The 16,282-nt window shown below is 39.6% G+C and overlaps 3 protein-coding genes and 1 non-coding gene across 6 annotated transcripts; 1 reads left to right on the top strand and 3 right to left on the bottom strand.

Moving 5' to 3' along the window:
* Window positions 1-554: 554 nt before the first annotated feature.
* On the bottom strand, window positions 555-632 carry LOC149829343 (small nucleolar RNA R12). Its single transcript, XR_016434494.1, has one exon. It is a non-coding gene; the product is annotated as a small nucleolar RNA R12 (small nucleolar RNA).
* Window positions 633-3,165: 2,533 nt separating this feature from the next.
* NDF5 (NDH-dependent cyclic electron flow 5) lies at window positions 3,166-5,542 on the bottom strand. 2 transcript variants are annotated; one of them, XM_090018052.1, is made up of 4 exons: window positions 4,968-5,542; window positions 3,948-4,168; window positions 3,677-3,839; window positions 3,166-3,432 (listed from the first exon to the last, which is right to left on the bottom strand). In XM_090018052.1, the coding sequence occupies exons 1-4, from the start codon at window positions 5,460-5,462 to the stop codon at window positions 3,238-3,240; spliced, it is 1,074 nt and encodes a 357-aa protein (XP_089874178.1). In that variant the 5' UTR covers window positions 5,463-5,542; the 3' UTR covers window positions 3,166-3,237. The 2 variants fall into 2 exon arrangements, with proteins under 2 accessions (XP_089874178.1, XP_089874177.1); XM_090018051.1 differs by having other exon boundaries at window positions 3,677-4,168.
* A 974-nt stretch (window positions 5,543-6,516) lies between these two features.
* On the top strand, window positions 6,517-9,400 carry LOC149829345 (large ribosomal subunit protein eL43z). Its single transcript, XM_090018055.1, has 5 exons — window positions 6,517-6,629; window positions 8,147-8,186; window positions 8,571-8,659; window positions 8,765-8,847; window positions 9,127-9,400. Exons 1-5 carry the CDS (start codon window positions 6,627-6,629, stop codon window positions 9,188-9,190), a joined length of 279 nt encoding a protein of 92 aa, XP_089874181.1. The 5' UTR covers window positions 6,517-6,626; the 3' UTR covers window positions 9,191-9,400.
* Window positions 9,401-9,474: 74 nt separating this feature from the next.
* On the bottom strand, window positions 9,475-13,489 carry LOC149829346 (glucan endo-1,3-beta-glucosidase 8-like). Of its 2 annotated transcripts, none has more exons than XM_090018054.1 (3): window positions 12,942-13,489; window positions 11,537-11,627; window positions 9,475-10,938 (listed from the first exon to the last, which is right to left on the bottom strand). In XM_090018054.1, exons 1-3 carry the CDS (start codon window positions 13,274-13,276, stop codon window positions 10,042-10,044), a joined length of 1,323 nt encoding a protein of 440 aa, XP_089874180.1. In that variant the 5' UTR covers window positions 13,277-13,489; the 3' UTR covers window positions 9,475-10,041. The 2 variants fall into 2 exon arrangements, with proteins under 2 accessions (XP_089874180.1, XP_089874179.1); XM_090018053.1 differs by having other exon boundaries at window positions 11,537-11,747.
* Window positions 13,490-16,282: the final 2,793 nt, after the last annotated feature.

A 16,282-nucleotide genomic window follows, 5' to 3' on the forward strand; every position in this document is an offset into this window, starting at 1 on the left:
ATATGCGACAGACGTTTAACCACCACAAAGAAAAATGGTGACATGGGATCTCCATGGTGGATCCCCTACTTATCTTGATAACAGGGATAATGTGGGCACATGGGATTCCACGGTAAAATTTGTCAAAACCCAAAAGTGTACATCCAAAAGGAACAATATCCCTACTTATCTTGATAACAGGGATAATGTGGGCACAATGCCTCATAACAGTATTCTAGTTTATCCTGAACCGCTTGGCGGGGGTTGTGGAATAAACCCACTCACCCAAATAACAGAAAAAGCTGGGATCTTGCGTTATCATCCAGAAGATAACATCCCAACTGTATCAATTATCTGGATATCTGGGTGTTCAAACAAGCTCTCAACCGATCTAGAAGGCATTTCTTGAGGTTGGTCGTGCAAGACATGGATCAAAACACCATTTTATCTCAAAATGAGTTGCATATTAAAAATAAAAACTGAGATTTGACACTACTGAGGAAATAACAGAGAGAAGAAATCACAAAATAAAGTTATTCAAAGATATAAGGATTATGGTGGCAGTGGTGATGATGATGTGTCAGAAGTAGCTGGTACATGATATCATGTATGGAATCAATGGGAATCCGTCTGATTTATTTCATCACCCACATCATCAGCATCCAACGTCCAGGGAAACCCCTAAAATTTTAAAAACCAAATTCCTCTGAGAAATTTGTTTAAATCTAAAGGATAGTACCAAGGGAAAAAAATGAAAGTACCAAGGAAAAAAATGTATCTACCTTGTCACCAATAAACCCTAAAACAAGAAATAGAAGGATTTTCGGAGCTAAAGGTAGAAAGGAAAAAAAACCGTAATTTCACCTAACGATAGAGTCCTCGATCCATTCGATCCAGATGCGAGGAATTGCAATATTAGGCGTCTTCTCACGAACCCTATACACCCAAAACTCCCAATTTCCATGACAACCACAAAATTTTAGGAAAAAGAAAAACCCTAAACCTATCCGTTTACAAAACAACCCAAATCTCTCTCTCTCTCTCAACATCTAAAACAAAAAAACCTAACCTATCTGTTTACAAAAACAACCCAAAAATCGAATACCCAAATCAATCAATCTCTCTCTCTCTCTCTCTCTCTCTCTCTCTCTCTCTCTCTCTCTCTCTCTCAGCATCGATCACAAAAAACCCTAGCCTATCTGTTAAGAAAACCAATCCAAAAATCGAATACACACATCTCTCAAAAACAACCCAAAAATCCAATACGCAAATCTCTCTCTCTCTCTCTCTCTCTCTCTCTCTCTCTCGCTCGCTCGCTCGTTTTGTATTTATAGAAGAAAGGAAGACCTAAAACCCTCGCTTCTGCAACGAAACCCTAGGAGATGTGTTAGAAAATACCAAAATTGCCCTTTTTCTGTCGGTCAAAGACGATTCCGGATTCCGTGGTAGGAGTATAAATGGATCGGATTCGTTGGACGCTAGACCCGAATTCTATATAATATACACGGATATGGATCTTAAAATAAGATCTGAATGTATTTTCAGAAATCAGATCAAGAGGGCCGGTGCTGGATGGCGTGCGACAGTGGTGGCGATGGGGTGGGATGAGGGTTTCCGGCCAGTCACAAGGGGGCAACCTCCGGCCTTCTGTAAGAACATATCTTGCATGAAAAAACTCAAAATTCAAATGGATTGTTTGAATATCATGTCCAAATTCTATGTATTATTCTCGGAAAATAAGATTTGAATGTGTATTCAGACTTAAAAGCTTTTGGTTCCGATTTATATTTCAGGTTGGTGCTTGGATCTGTCTTTGGTTCCGGAACTGCTCCATTTTGTACGCACTTTTTCATGTGAAACTCTGTTTCCAAACTTGGACAACATCGGTGTTAAGAGTCTATTCGGGTTGAGGTCAGATTCGGGTGGGTAAATGTAATCAGATCTGGATCTGAATAACCTGGATGATTTCATTTTTCCACAAAAGCAAACAAGGTTTACCCAATGCCACGAATCTTGTGGGCATGAAAATCTCCGGTAAGGGAAAATCTTACGATCCTTTTTTTTCTAATTTTTACTGACACGGAAGGGCGTTTGTGTATACCGGAAACCTTCGGGTTTCCGTGGAAACACAAGCAACCCCGTGCATTTATGTGGGACCCACCAAGAGGAGCTCATTTTCAACATCCCCCTTTCAGCGGTAATGGTTCCCGTGGGGATGGTCAGACCCCTGTCGACAGAAAGGAAAGGCTTCCGTGGAGCTGCCTTTCGCGGCACACAAATGCGCCGGCCTGTCAACGTGTTTGAAAATCATGATTTCTCTTCAAAACAATTCAGAAAAAGTTTGGCATGTAAAAAATACATAAATGAAACATAAAAGTGTAACTTTTTTAGTCTTAATATATATATATATATATATAACAAAACTATGAATTATATATAAAAAAGGTCACTAAAATATATGAACTGAAAATATGAGAACTAATGCATGAACCACAATTTGCATAGATTCTTTGTTCTTTTCTCTTGAACCTAATCTCACGGATGTGATGTACATGCTTGGTTTTATAAGAATCAGTTCTTGAATCATCTGATTTTGATGCATAAATGATATTTTTTTAAGGTTTTAAAAATCAACTGCTCATAATCTTTATAAATATTCAAGCATTAAAAAATCATATTTTTTTTATAGAAAATACACTATCCAATTATTGATTCCTAGCAAATTCATCATACCAAGCACATCCACATGGTTGAATTTGCAAAAAAAGTTTTAAAAATGCTCATTATCTCTAGTTCTCATATTCTAGTGACTCATAAAAAATACCACAAGTGTTTTTTATTTGAAGCTCCCATAAAGAGATGCTGGGAAAGAACGTCTTAAAATGAAACCAACAAACAGACGAGCTTTATAAAGATTGATTTTTTTTTTTATTGAAGAGAACCCTGGCCAAGAACCTGGTCACTTAATGGGCCTATCCGCTGTGAGGTAAACCCCGGGTGTGGTATACCCAAGCTCTTATAGAGCTGGTCAGTTAAAGGCACTCGCACACCCAGTAGAAGTTGAACCTGGGACGAAGGGGTCAGCACCTTATCCCCAAGACTGCTGCCAATCGGGCGACCCCGTAAGATTGTTCTTGATAACTGACCAATGCCTTAGACTATATGATGAATTACATTCTATCTTAAGCTTTGAATTCACTTTTGCTCTCTTTTTTTGTTGGAATCACAAGCCAAGTCTGTTACATGCATCTTGATGTTTTATGAGCTTGGATTGTGTAGAATCTGAGTACCTTTCCAAACATCTTGAGGAGCCAAAGTTATTGGCTTCAATGTGGCTGATGGACCTGTGCAGACATATGCATATCTTCCATACCATTCATGTTCTGAGCCAGGGCTAAAAACATGAAATTCTTCAAATCCAATCCTCCCAACTACTACTGAATTCCTTCTCCCCTGTTCATCACAGAAACAAGACTAAGTTTCAAAGGGAACAAAAAGGCAAAGCTGCATAGATTTCAATGTTCAGATGATCCAGAAACAGTAAAAACCTCTGCTTAGAAGTGGCGCCAAGCAAAATATTGGGTTTTTTTTTTTTTTGCACTTACTAAGAAAAATTATTCAGCAGTTTGAACAATTTATACTTTGTAAGTACATGAAGAGAAATACAGATTGTGAACTCTAGGATAGAATTGATTACCCTGTCAATGATTGTGAATTTCCTTGGTGCATATGTATAAATTCTGCTCATATTTTCTGTTAAATGCAGGTAATTGTCAACTTCTTCCTCTTCTTTTTCTTCCTCTTGTCCACCATCTTCTTTTTCTAGTTCATCATCACCATCAGCCTTGGCTTCTTTCTTTCTATCCCACCCAAAGAAGAGTCCTCTTAGTGCTGTCTCACCCCAGGTTTTCTTTGAAGCAGTTGGGTTTTTGCTACAAAAATCTGGTGGAATAATGCTAAAATCTGACCTTAACGGAGACTTGTTGAAGTAATTTGATCTTTGAAGCCCCACAGCGTAGACTGCATCAGGAGTGCTAACCGTGAGATGGCTCATGAAAGAACTCAACAGCTGAAGGGGGGAAGACCTAGAGTTGGAGACAATTATCTCTGAGCTCAAGAGGTCCTTCTCTAGAGTGATAAGGTATCTAACGTCAACCAATTCTTCTGTATTGCTACATCTCAATTCTACCTGCTTGCCAAGATTAATAAAAAATAATCAGATTAAAACACCCATAAAAAAAAATTCATTGTCTTCAAGTTCTTGGTAAGTCAGAGCACCAAATTGTATGTATTTCTTTGTAGACTTTAGAAGCTGAGAATGAAGTCTGGACTCAGCAAAGTCAGCACAGTATAGCAGGTTCACTATTTGAAACTGGGTTAATATTCAGTGAGAGTATTGGGCAATGAGGTATACAATTCAGGCCAGGTTGATCTAGTTGTTATGGAAGCCAATAGCAAAATGGATTTGGGTTCCACCATAAAATTGGATCTTTGCAGTCAAAGTCACCTGAATGCATTAAACCATCAACCTAATGAACAAACTCACTTTAGTTAATTGATTTACTGGAGCTCAGATACAATCCCGCAATGGTTGATAAGCTGAGGATTACATTGCACAAAATGGTTTTTGCCACAGTGCAGTCATTAGACATCTAAAAACTCTACTTTCACCTATTGAAGTCAAACTAAGCTCTCTCTCTCTCTCTCTCTCTCTCTCATGAGGATGCTGGAAATCCATCTTGCCCTGTAAGAAAACTTTAACCAAAAATTCATGGGCGTTTCCCCTCTGCTGAAGCCAACGCCCAGCATAGGCCCCGGGGCAGGGTCTTGGCCTTTAAATATCGCGCCACCGCCGGCATAATGACTGTAGGTATGGCAGGCTGAGCCAACCAGTTGTTCGTGCCGGGTGCAGTTTCTTTGGGTTGTATTTGTAAAAACAAAAAAAACCAAAATAGATAAAGAATCAAAGCAATAAGAGCCACATTTACCTGGATAGAATTATGGGCACTCCCCTTAACATCATGGAGAAACCAGCTACTGGGAGACCATGAATTGCCATCATCACCCACACTCTTCAACCCCACACAGATTCCCCCTTGAACCACCACAGCCTCCTCCCTCCCCTGTATGACCACAGTGTGGAGCACCTCCTCGCACCCTCCATGCCACATGTGGGGCTTGTAAGATGTGATCAGCCCGCTTGGCAGCATGAAGTTTGCTGTGCTGCCTTCTTCTAACCCCAACCTGACCACACAACTGTCACCAATCCCTTCAAAACTCACACCATGGCTGCTAAACTCTCTCTCAAAGTACTCCACATTGAGAGGGGGAGAGAGTGAGTGAGAAAGTGAGGCTGCCACCAAATTGCCCCTCTTGTGAGCATGGTTTGTGAGGTGAAGGGGTGAAGGTGGGAAGCTGCTGAGTCTTGGTGTGAATGTGGGGAAGGGAGAGAGGAAGAAAACATGGGTATTGGCAATGGCCATATGTTTGAGTGCAGTAGAGTTTGTGCAGTGGCGCTGAAACGGTTCTGCCTTCTCTCTCTCTCTCACTCATTTCTGTGACGGAAAGTACTCCGAGCAGATAATTCTTGTGAATAATTCCCAAGATTTAGATATTTGAATTGGACCTACATGCTATGTGAGCCCTTTGATCACATGGTTATGGACTTTGTCACAAAGATACGGGCACGACCCGACTCGCGAAAACGAGTTGGACATGCAAGTTTGGATATTTTGCAAAATAAGACAATAAGGCAGTTTTTTTTAATTCTTAGTCAATAAAAAACTAGTTTTTTTTAGTATTATATATTTTTATTGAAATATTATTAAAAAATGTTATTTTTTTTTTAATTATATTAAAATATCATCCATAAATGTTGTCTGTGGCATCGTATCATAGCGCCTCAATGTCGTGTCACAGGGACAAGCAAACAAAATGGTGTGTCCGTGTGACATGGGTTTTGGAAAGAGAGGGGTGAGAATACTACGCCTATAATGGGATGAACTGCTCAAGAGACGGTTCAGTCTAAATTTTAACATGAATTGTTTTTCGGAAGCAAAATCATAAAAAATGTTTTTTTCATTTTTGGCATATTTTGTAGTTCTGTTTTTTACTGTAATTCTTGTAATTTGATCTTTTATCATGGTACTGAACCACCATAACTTATGGAGGCACATCCTTGATTTACATAGATCTAATCTCTCAAAGCAAAAAATTAACCACTGGATCATGTTCAGCATGTTCTACTTACTATTTTCATGTGTTAAAATTGACTCTAGCATGATTATGTATATCATTTTTGAACTACCATTATCTTCATGAATTGTGAGCTATTGATTTTTCACCATCTGAAAAATCAAATCCTATTGTGCATTACATACATGTATAATGCTCCTTAAAGGATATAGTTGACTAGGGATAGAGCAATCAACTTAGGGATACGAGAGGGTGGTGTATGTTCCCCCTATACATGTATAATGCTCCTTGCCACAGCTAGTTTCCCTGTCAGACATCTTTAGATCTTAACCGTTCGTTTCTAGAGATTAGGGTTTCCCCGACTAGAACTCTAAGCAGGAGCACAGGGCTTTGGTGGGGATCACTTTGGCATTTGTGGGAGGAGAGTTGAGAGGCAGCCCTTTCCTACGAAAATGGTGCGTCCTTCTTCCCCCTTCCGTAATAGCAATTAGCAGAAATCCCAACTGCGAGTTAGGTTTCTCATTTTCGCGTTCTGAGATTATCCTGATTTAGTGCTTCTCATCAGTTGATTTTTAGAGGTAATGTGTATTGCGTGAATTGTCTCCTTGTCTTAATGAGAAGCCTAGATCGATCGCTAATTTCTTGGGTTTCTTTTCCTTTTGTGACGTTATATGTTGGTTGTTTCTGTCTAGCATTTTAGCCTTTTTTACCTTAACTTGAGGTTTCCTGAGTCGATTGTATCCATGGAGTTAATTTTTTCTTTTTATAGGGTTCACGTTTTCAGAGGTGTCGATGTTGGCTTGTTCTTGGCTTTGAAGAATGAAGTTCTTTGTAGGATACTGCCTTACTTTTTATATTAGAATCGTTTTTGCTGAGTAAAGAGTCCCATGGTGGGTGAGAAAGTTCTCGTTTGGATTCACTCGAACGTGAAAATTGTTATATGGCAATTCTATGTATTTAAGTCCCTTCTTTGGTTGATTCAGCTTGGCCAAATTGGATATTGCCTACACCTACCTTAGTTTAGCTCTTGTTAAATAGATGCTTAGCGATGAGTTTTTTTTTTTCGAAGAAGTGTACTGGCCGAAACTGATTTTGGGGTTTAAATTCTGTCTTTCTCCTTCTGAGATTTATATTATATCGATCGAGAGAAACGATAAGAAGGTGCTACTTTCTCCCTAATCTGCTCAGGTTATTCCGAACTAACTGCTCATTGCCTTCATACCTCAGGAAACAAAATTACTAAATTCGATATGATTCTTAATGTTTGCTAACCTCTCACGAGGTTCAGAATCTTATGCAAATGAGAGAATGAATCTCATTTGCACAACTCACCCAACATCAGAAAATGAAAATGAGAAACGGAGTGCGATTTTAGATCACGTTTGGAGTGAATCACATGAGATTTGAAATCACAAGGTGGAATATGTGATTTGAAATCACATGAGGTGCAACCAAACTTGCGGCTGTTGCTTGTTGTAGCTGTTCTTCTTATGACAGTATCATCATTTAGCAGCTGTTATTGACGTGTAATACTGCTTAAGACCATATGACTTATTTGAGAGTGGGAACTCATATATAAAGCTAACTGTGTGGAAGAACGGCTGCTCAGCTATGTTAATATGGTAATAATGTCCTGTTTGGAAGTTTTATGCTGCAGGATGGTGGAAAATAATGTCCCTGTATGCCTTTTTATGGTCATTGGTTCTCTTTAGTTTCAAGGTCCCTTCTTTTAAAGTATTTGGGGTAAATGTTCTTCAGTGCATAGAGTTCTAGCTCCATCCATCTTCCCATGTTGAGCCTACGAGGTATGCTAGTATACGAATGCAGTGTTTCCAGAAAAACAAGTTATTTTTTTCACGAGTGTTGCCTTGTCTTCTCTAGGTTTGCCATCCATCCCTTTGCTAATAATTCCCAGTAAATATTGTGTACGTGACTATCTTCTACTACTTGACGTATAACTACTATTTGGCAGACAAAGCGCACGAAGAAGGCTGGCATTGTCGGCAAATACGGTAAGAAGCAACTGTTCTAAATCAATATTTTCTGTGCATGCTTGATTTGGCGTTAGTTGGTTAGATCATTTCCTTGTTTCTTCTGTTTTCTTTTCTGGTTCGATCATTTCCTTGTTTCTCCTTTTGTTTTGTTTTCTTTTCTTTTCTCCCCCTTTGATTGTCCTCTGATTTTCAAGTACTGAATGCATACTCCTTCCACAAATATCAGTGCCTCAAAGCTTGAAGAGTTCTATCTTTCTTGTATATTCTTGTCAGTTGGTTAAGTAAGCCATTTATGTTTGTCAAGAGCGATTACCTATTGTCACTGTTTTGAGATTGGGTTATGTTGATAATATGACGTGGAAACTGATTTATCCCAACTTCTTGCCATGATAACCATTTCAGGCACAAGATATGGTGCCAGTCTGCGTAAGCAGATCAAGAAAATGGAAGTGTCTCAGCACTCCAAGTACTTCTGTGATTTCTGTGGGAAGGTATGAACTGCAAATGAGGCCTTCTTGTCATCCATTTTGTTAATTGAAGGATTCTTTCTGCTGCTGTGTTCTGATTCATGAAACAATACTTGTGAAATTCTGCAGTTTGCAGTGAAGAGGAAAGCAGTGGGAATATGGGGTTGCAAAGACTGTGGCAAGGTGAAGGCTGGAGGCGCTTATACTTTAAAGTTAGTTGATCTTTTATTCTTGACAATATATCAAATCGTGATGTTTTTACTCCATTTTCTGTGTACCTTTAAATTAATCTATATATTGATGAGGAGGATGACATGATGATTTTGTTTCGTATTTAACAAAGTATATGAATTTGCAAGGTATATTCTCAACATTATGTACTCATTGTTGCCACTGCCTTTTCGTACCTCTAATTGATTATTAGTTTGGTTTGTATTTTCTGGTTATGGCTCAGACGATTTTTCTGACTGACTTATTTGTGCGGTTTGAAGCACTGCAAGTGCTGTGACAGTAAGGAGCGCCATCCGTCGGTTGAGGGAGCAGATTGAGGTGTAGAGTCCGAGCTGTGATGTGCTATAATTGTGATCACCATGCACCGGGCACTTTGCTGCATATGATAGACTTCAGCATATTGTTTACTGAGTTGGAATAGTTTTAGTGCTTTTATTTTGTCCACATGATTTGCTAAGACATGGGTTACTCTTGAATTTTACAATTCTACTACATCCATTTGTTGAACAAACCATACTGAAGTTCATGGTTTTTCTGTTTTGTTTGGGGGCGGGGAGCTTAGTTCATGGCTTTTTTCGAGTTCCTTTCTTTTTCTTTTGTTTATATTGGTCATCTTTATGTATGTTAAAATTTCCGTGTCACTGCTCGGCTTTGGGATTCACCTAGATGATCCTATCTTGGGTTGAAAGGTTTTAATGGGCCTTTTTTGTTTTTTACTTCGGTGATTACCTTTGGAAGGTCGTTAAGAAGGGATTGACTTAGTATCTATATCTGGTGCCTCCCACTTGATGTGAGCATTCTGTGTACGTGGTAAGAAATGGTTTTTACATTGCTTTCCACCATGCACACTGTTTGGAATCCTGAACTATTTGGAGTTTTCTAATCTGTCGGATCTATGGGATTCTGGTCTGGCTAGGTTTTCGTTACATTGCCGGCTGAAAAGGTAGACTTGGTATGAGAAAATCTGGAAAAAACAAACAATTCATTAATCAAACCCAAAGTACATGTCGAAGCTACAAACTTCAGTGAATTCCAATCATCTTACTGAGACAACCCAACCAATCTGCTGATAAAGTCTAAAGTGAACTAAATTGCACACCTCAACTTTGAGAGAGAGAGAGAGAGTCCAACAGAACAAAGAGGTATTAAAGTTACACCACAACCTGTACAGCAGACTAGAGGAAAAATTCTAGTAGAAATTCCATTACAATAGCCATGGATAGAGATGGCATGTTCATCCATCCCCAAGATGGCCAATACATATCTATCTGAATTGGAAAATTGCACCCATCTTGCGAATTGTTTTGTGTTGTCACCATGGCAAGACCTTGGAAGTCACAGGTGCCATTCTTTTGATACTGAACTTGATAATACATGTTGAATGCATATGAGGCATTTGCTTGAAGATCCATATTGCCACATGATGAGCCGTAGCCTAGCGTGGTGCAGTCGGAGAATGTACAAGCATAATCGATATTTTTACCCAGTGCGTCACTTTTATTGGCATCAGGTTTAAGCACACACCATTGCTGAGGCAGATACTTCACGTTCTTTGCTGCTACCAGTGGTTTGGTCGGGTCCTTGCCGGAGAGGTCCATTGTGAACTTTGGCTTTCCATCATAAGTGAAAATCCCCCAATGACGCTCGAAGTTTCCTGGTCCTACGCTCTTGGCGTCCTCGTCAATGAGCCCAAACAAATAGACTTCAAGGTATTCAGGTCTTAGAGGAGTCCCCACATTGCTGGCCAACTTCTTAAGCAAACCATCATAAAATCTTTTGGCATTGGTTACATTGGCATTTTTATCTCCATCAGTAGGCCAACCGACTTCTCCGACAATTATCGATAAATTGGAAAGCCCGGCGACCTTCAGAGCAGAAAGTAATGTATCAAAATTGGCATCAAAGACATTAGTATACGTGATCCCAGTGCCAGGATCTTTGACTCCATTACTTGTGCCATCAAAAAATGCAAAATTAGCAGGGAAGTTTGGATCTTGGTGCATGCTTATATATGGGTAGATGTTGACAGTGAATGGCGAACCATTACTGCTTAGGAATTGAACAATTTGTACCTGTTGCAGTAAAGATTGTATCAGAATTTAAACAGGATCATAGAGATAATAATTTAAATGGAAACACTTTGCTCAGCAACTGCTCCAAGGGGTTTGGTGCAGTGAAGGGGGCCTTTGCTACTAGATGGGTAGTAAGGGATTCATTCCCATCAGTATCAAACAGCTTGTGTTAATTAGGGCAAGTGATAAACCTTTGCTCAGCCAAAGTCGGACGACTCCTTGGGGGCAAGGTGTGTGTCACTGGTTTACACCATCGGGAAAGCAATCGTATGTACCGCAGACTGAGCCAGTGTGACTAGGTCTCTGATACCGAGGGTGGTTTTCCCATCCATGAAAAAAAACACTTTCTTCAGCAACTAAACCAAACTTGCCCTGTTTACAGTGAAAAATATGGACAAGTGAACTTACGTAGCTGAGAGGGCTCACCATTTTGTGTCTTACGGTTTCACCGGAAACCTAACTGAAGGCTTACTTGTGGGCTTAAGCTGATCCATCTAACCAGGTGAAGTTGTGGGCCTAGGGATGGATAGCTTAATAATGTCTTGAACAAGCACTTAAATGACACAAAAGTATAGAGTAAATCACTTGCTAACATTACCATGATACTGCTGATGTCTGAACGAAATTTTCCTGCAGATGGGAAATCAGAACCGTATACATCCGCATTGAGAGGCACAGTGGCCTTGATCCTGTCCCCAACACCAGCATCATTCAAAGCATTTTGTATGTTTTGAAGGGCAGGAAAAGTGACATTCTCAAATGTGCGATTATAGGAGCTGAGGAAAGGTTCGTTTCCCACTGCTACATACCTGCCACAATAATACCACTAGCATGATGGGTGCAACTTTGCATTAAACAATAATGAAAAAACACACTTAAGTTTTCGATATCTCTAAAAATGCACCTGAACTTTTTTATAGTCAATTAAAAAAACCCAGGGTTTACTTCTGTCAAAGTTGTCATTTAATATTTGCTTTAATTACAGAAACTTGGTGCTTTTTTTTATCACAAAAAAATTGGGCGCGTTAATCTTTTCTCAAAAAAGTTATTGTTTTAAAGGTGAATGAGCAATTTTAGCCTATTAACTGCACCTGCGTTAACGATAACTCAAATTAAATTGATGGAAATGTGTCTTTAGTTAACGGTGCATAAGCCCCAAAGAGGTTTGGCATAGTGAGATGGGGCTTAGGCTGCTAGGCAGGCGGTCTAGGTTCAAATCCCATGGGTATCAACCCTTGTGCAAGCCGAAGCATGGCGACTCTCTAGGGGCAAGGTGTAAGCCCAGGGAGTTTTACCATGCAAAGATGGTGGTTATAAGTACGATAGGCAGAGCCAGTGCAGCTAGGTCTCTGATCCTGGTGACTGTTTCACAATATAAATACTAAAAAAACAATGGTGCATAAATTTAGATGTGTTTTAGCAATATCAAAAGCTTAGGTGTTTTTTTTTTTATCATTGATAACTTTAGGTGTGTTTTTAGGCAATGAGTAAGGTACAGCTCATGTTTGCTCATTAAACATACTGGCTCTTCTAATTTTAATCAGAAATTTAAGATGAATGACATTCTTCGTGTGCCAAACATAGCTAAGAACTTGCTATCAGTTCAAAAATTTGCAAAGGATAATAATGTAAGCTTTGGATTTTTTGCTGACCGTTGTTGTGTAAAGGATCTTCGAACAGGGAAAGAAAGGAAATAGGTCTTTATGGGCTTGACATGCAGAAATCAGCAGAAAAAGTAGCAGCCTATATTGGTGAGAAAGCTCAAAATCACACTTGAATGCAACCAGCCAGAACAGGAAAATACACATCTTCGTGAGAATCTAACACCCACACCTCGTAAAAGTCACAAGATCAACTAAACTAACCGTTATTACTCATTTATTGGAACAAGGCAACAATTTTCGCTAGAATCCAAGACACCCCACCTTTACAAAAACCGGTCCAAACCAAATTAATCAAGCATCAAAGGGAAGGGAAGTGTGAGAATAGGAAGGAAAGCTCACTTGATGGTAACACCGCCGTGGAAGTCGTAATCCGTGACGTTCTGCTTCACCCATCGCTTGGCCGCATCGTAGTCTCCGGCGATGGTGGCGAGCATGCCGTTAGGAATGGCCACCATCACCTCGATCCCCGTCCCCGCCAACGCGCTCATCGCCCACCGATTGGCGTCGAACAGCTTTACCTTCGTGATCCCGTTGTCCTGCAGCAGCTGCGATACGATCGTCGGAGGCAGAGGATGGCTCGCTTGAGTCCCCCAATTGACTCCCAACCCATTCACGCACACCCCCAAGGAAACCACCCAGCAGAGACACACCAGAACACGCCGGATAATTAGCATTTTTCGAGAGAAGTATCGCCAGAAAACCAGATGGGCAGCCGGGAAACCGCCTTCCCACGAGGTTTACAGAAAAAATCTCAAAATCTCTCTCTTTCTCTGTGTAAAAGTCAAAAATCAGGTGGGTCATCGCTAATACTGATGATTGCGTCGTGGTACACGGATGGTCCGTTGTGTGCTCGTCAGCGTTTACTTTGAGGAAGATGCCTGGTATCAAAATCCGGGTATTGACTGTTTCAAGGGAAAATGCATAAAAGATGGTTGTTTTCTGGTGGTGAATCAAACGCCTCTACAAAGAATATGGTTGCCATGGGCTCACTATTTTCCTGTGGAAGCAGGGTTTTCATATGAAAAAACTCTGAAAACCCTTCTCCATGGCCCCCTGAGGAAACGTTTTCCAAGGAAGAACGTCGACTCTCTCTCTCTCTTCTTGATTTTGTTCTCTTTCGGCTCTCTCCTTGATTTTGTTATTGGATTTTTTGCAAATTAGTCCATACATTATGATTTATTTGTAAAAAGTTCCTGCCTCATATCATTTTGCAAATTGGTCCATCCCTTTTGCCCATTACTGGAAAGTGAAAGGGCCGTTAATTCAACTGATAAAACTCTAACCATGGTTAACCGATCAAGCAAATAAACAAAATATCCCTTTATTTACCAGTCAAGAGACTCCCCTTCTCTCTCTCTCTCTCTCTCTCTCTCTCTCTCTCTCTCTCACCAACTCTCTCCTCTCTCCCTCCCTCCCTCCCTCTCATCGACATCTCTTTTCCTTGAACTGTCTCTCCTATTTTTTTGTGATTTGTTAGGATTTGATGCATTTTTTTCTTGATTTAGGGTTTCATGTAATTTGTTCTTAATATCTTGAATGTTTGAACTTCTCATATTTTGGTATCTTTATTCTAATATACTATATATTTTTTTAATTTTACTTATTTTGAAGCTAACACCCATTTAGTTTGTGCTAATTTATGAAATTTATGTTATTCCTTTTCAAATTGCCCAATTTCTAATTTGCAAATTTTCCATCTTAGATGTTTGAATTTTTAATCCTTTTTTAATATGTACATATTTTGATTTCTTGGATCCTATGAATTTTAAATCTCTGAAAAACCTTTTGATGGTTTGGATTTTGGACTATTTTTTTATATTTTTCTCCATTCCAACATTTTGTATTTTGAATTCTCCTTTTTTGTTTTACATTTAGATATGCTAAAATTTTCATGATATTTGTCATATAGTTGTATAACTGGTTGGGTCTGCCTAACCCCAGCTTGCCTTTCAAAAAGCAAAACGTCCCTCACTAATGTTTTGCAAAGACGTCCTTCAACGAGGGCATAATGGTAACTTTTTACATTAAAATATATAAGAAAAAACTCGGGTCAGTTGGGTGGTCCAGGTCAGATATCTAACAAAAATCATGGCCCAAAGGCAACCCACTTGGGTCAAGTTCGGATCAGTATTTTTTATCCCCACACCCCTATATCTAGGTTCATGTCAGATCCGATACTTGAAACAAAACTAAACCCATTGACATTCCTAGATAAGGTAGAATCAGTTACAGAAATTTAAAATGACAAAGCAACAAGCAATTCCTTGTGAGAAATAGAAAATTTTCATCCACTTTGTTCTCTAGTGGAAAACTCCGCCTGTGTAGTTATACACTGCCGGTCCCAAGCTCGGATAAAGGAGGAGGGTTGCGGTAGGCCTGTGACAGCCAGCATAAAAACTTTGTCATATCCTATGAAAATGAACCAATATGAGAATTTCGTTGGGGCGTTTCCTACTGAGCGACGCGCTGTACTCTCTAGGCCCGGAGGCAGTGATAAATGTGCAAGGGTTGCTAGGTCGTCGCCCAGAAGCGACGCGTCACACCGGCGCCCGGGTGTGGTGTCAAATAGGCAAGGGTTCCCTCACTTTGTTGGACGGGTGGGGGTAAAGAAGTTAGTCCAAGACCATAAAATTAGGTTAGCCACTTGGAACATAGGGTCTTTAACTGGTAAGTTGGTAGAGTTAGTAGATGTTATGTGTAGGAGAAAGATTGATATTTTATGTCTTCAAGAGACCAAATGGGTAGGTGAGAAAGCTAAAGTGATAGAACCTTGGGGATATAAGATTTGGTATACAGGAATAAATAGGAATAGGAATGGAGTAGGGATTGTTATGAGTCGTCAGTTTATAGATAATGTAGTTGAGGTCCGTAGGAAGGGTGATAGAATTTTACTTATTAAATTAGTATTAGGTACGGATATTATTAATATTATTAGTGTTTATGCACCTCAAGTAGGTTTAGATGATTCCATTAAGCATCAATTTTGGGAAGATTTAGATGGAGTAGTACAAGAGACATCTTATGGAGAAAAGCTTTTCATCGGCGGTGACCTTAATGGACATGTAGGCATTAGTAGGGATGGATTTGAGAATATCCATGGAGGCTATGGTATAGGAGAAAGAAATGAAAGTGGAGAAAGGATTTTAGATTTTTGTTTGTCCTATGATATGATCTTAGCAAACACTTGGTTTAGGAAGAGGGAGTCTCACCTAGTAACATTTAAAAGTGGGGTTAATACGAGTCAGATAGATTTTTTCCTACTTAAAAAGAGAGATAGGGGTTGTTGCATCGATTGTAAGGTTATACCAAGAGAAAGTGTAGCTACACAACATAGAGTCTTAATTTTAGATCTTAGAATTAGACAATGCCGCAAAAGGGATAGACATAGGATAGATCCTAGAATTAAGTGGTGGGCACTGAAAGGAGCTAAACAATGAATGTTTGTAGAGCAGGTAGTTAAGGAAGTTGATTGGTGTCTCGAGGAGGATTCAGAATCAATGTGGAATAAGATAGCGGGTGGTATGAGAAAAGTAGCTAAGGAGGTATTGGGTGAGTCTAAAGACGGTGCACCACTAGGTAAGGATACATCATGGTGGAACGAGGATGTCAAATTAGCTATTAAGGTTAAAAGAGAGTGTTATAGAAATCTAAGTAAGAGTCGTGATAATGAGAATTTGGAG

The sequence above is a fragment of the Nuphar pumila genome, chromosome 9, assembly GCF_984573655.1.
Source record: "Nuphar pumila chromosome 9, dmNupPumi1.hap1.1, whole genome shotgun sequence".
NCBI lineage: Eukaryota > Viridiplantae > Streptophyta > Magnoliopsida > Nymphaeales > Nymphaeaceae > Nuphar > Nuphar pumila.

Excerpts from the sequence above, each read along its gene's own strand:
- LOC149829345 (XM_090018055.1), top strand. Across the intron at positions 8,187-8,570 it reads TGGCATTGTCGGCAAATACG|GCACAAGATATGGTGCCAGT; the intron begins GTAAGAAGCAAC and ends TAACCATTTCAG. Across the intron at positions 8,660-8,764 it reads TCTGTGATTTCTGTGGGAAG|TTTGCAGTGAAGAGGAAAGC; the intron begins GTATGAACTGCA and ends GAAATTCTGCAG.
- NDF5 (XM_090018051.1), bottom strand. The coding sequence starts at position 5,462 with ATGGCCATTGCCAATACCCATGTTTTCTTCCTCTCTCCCTTCCCCACA. Across the intron at positions 4,169-4,967 it reads GTGCCCATAATTCTATCCAG|GTAGAATTGAGATGTAGCAA; the intron begins GTAAATGTGGCT and ends CTTGGCAAGCAG. Across the intron at positions 3,433-3,676 it reads AATTCACAATCATTGACAGG|GGGAGAAGGAATTCAGTAGT; the intron begins GTAATCAATTCT and ends TGTGATGAACAG.
- LOC149829346 (XM_090018053.1), bottom strand. The coding sequence starts at position 13,276 with ATGCTAATTATCCGGCGTGTTCTGGTGTGTCTCTGCTGGGTGGTTTCC. Across the intron at positions 11,748-12,941 it reads CACGGCGGTGTTACCATCAA|GTATGTAGCAGTGGGAAACG; the intron begins GTGAGCTTTCCT and ends TTATTGTGGCAG. Across the intron at positions 10,939-11,536 it reads CAGACATCAGCAGTATCATG|GTACAAATTGTTCAATTCCT; the intron begins GTAATGTTAGCA and ends TTACTGCAACAG.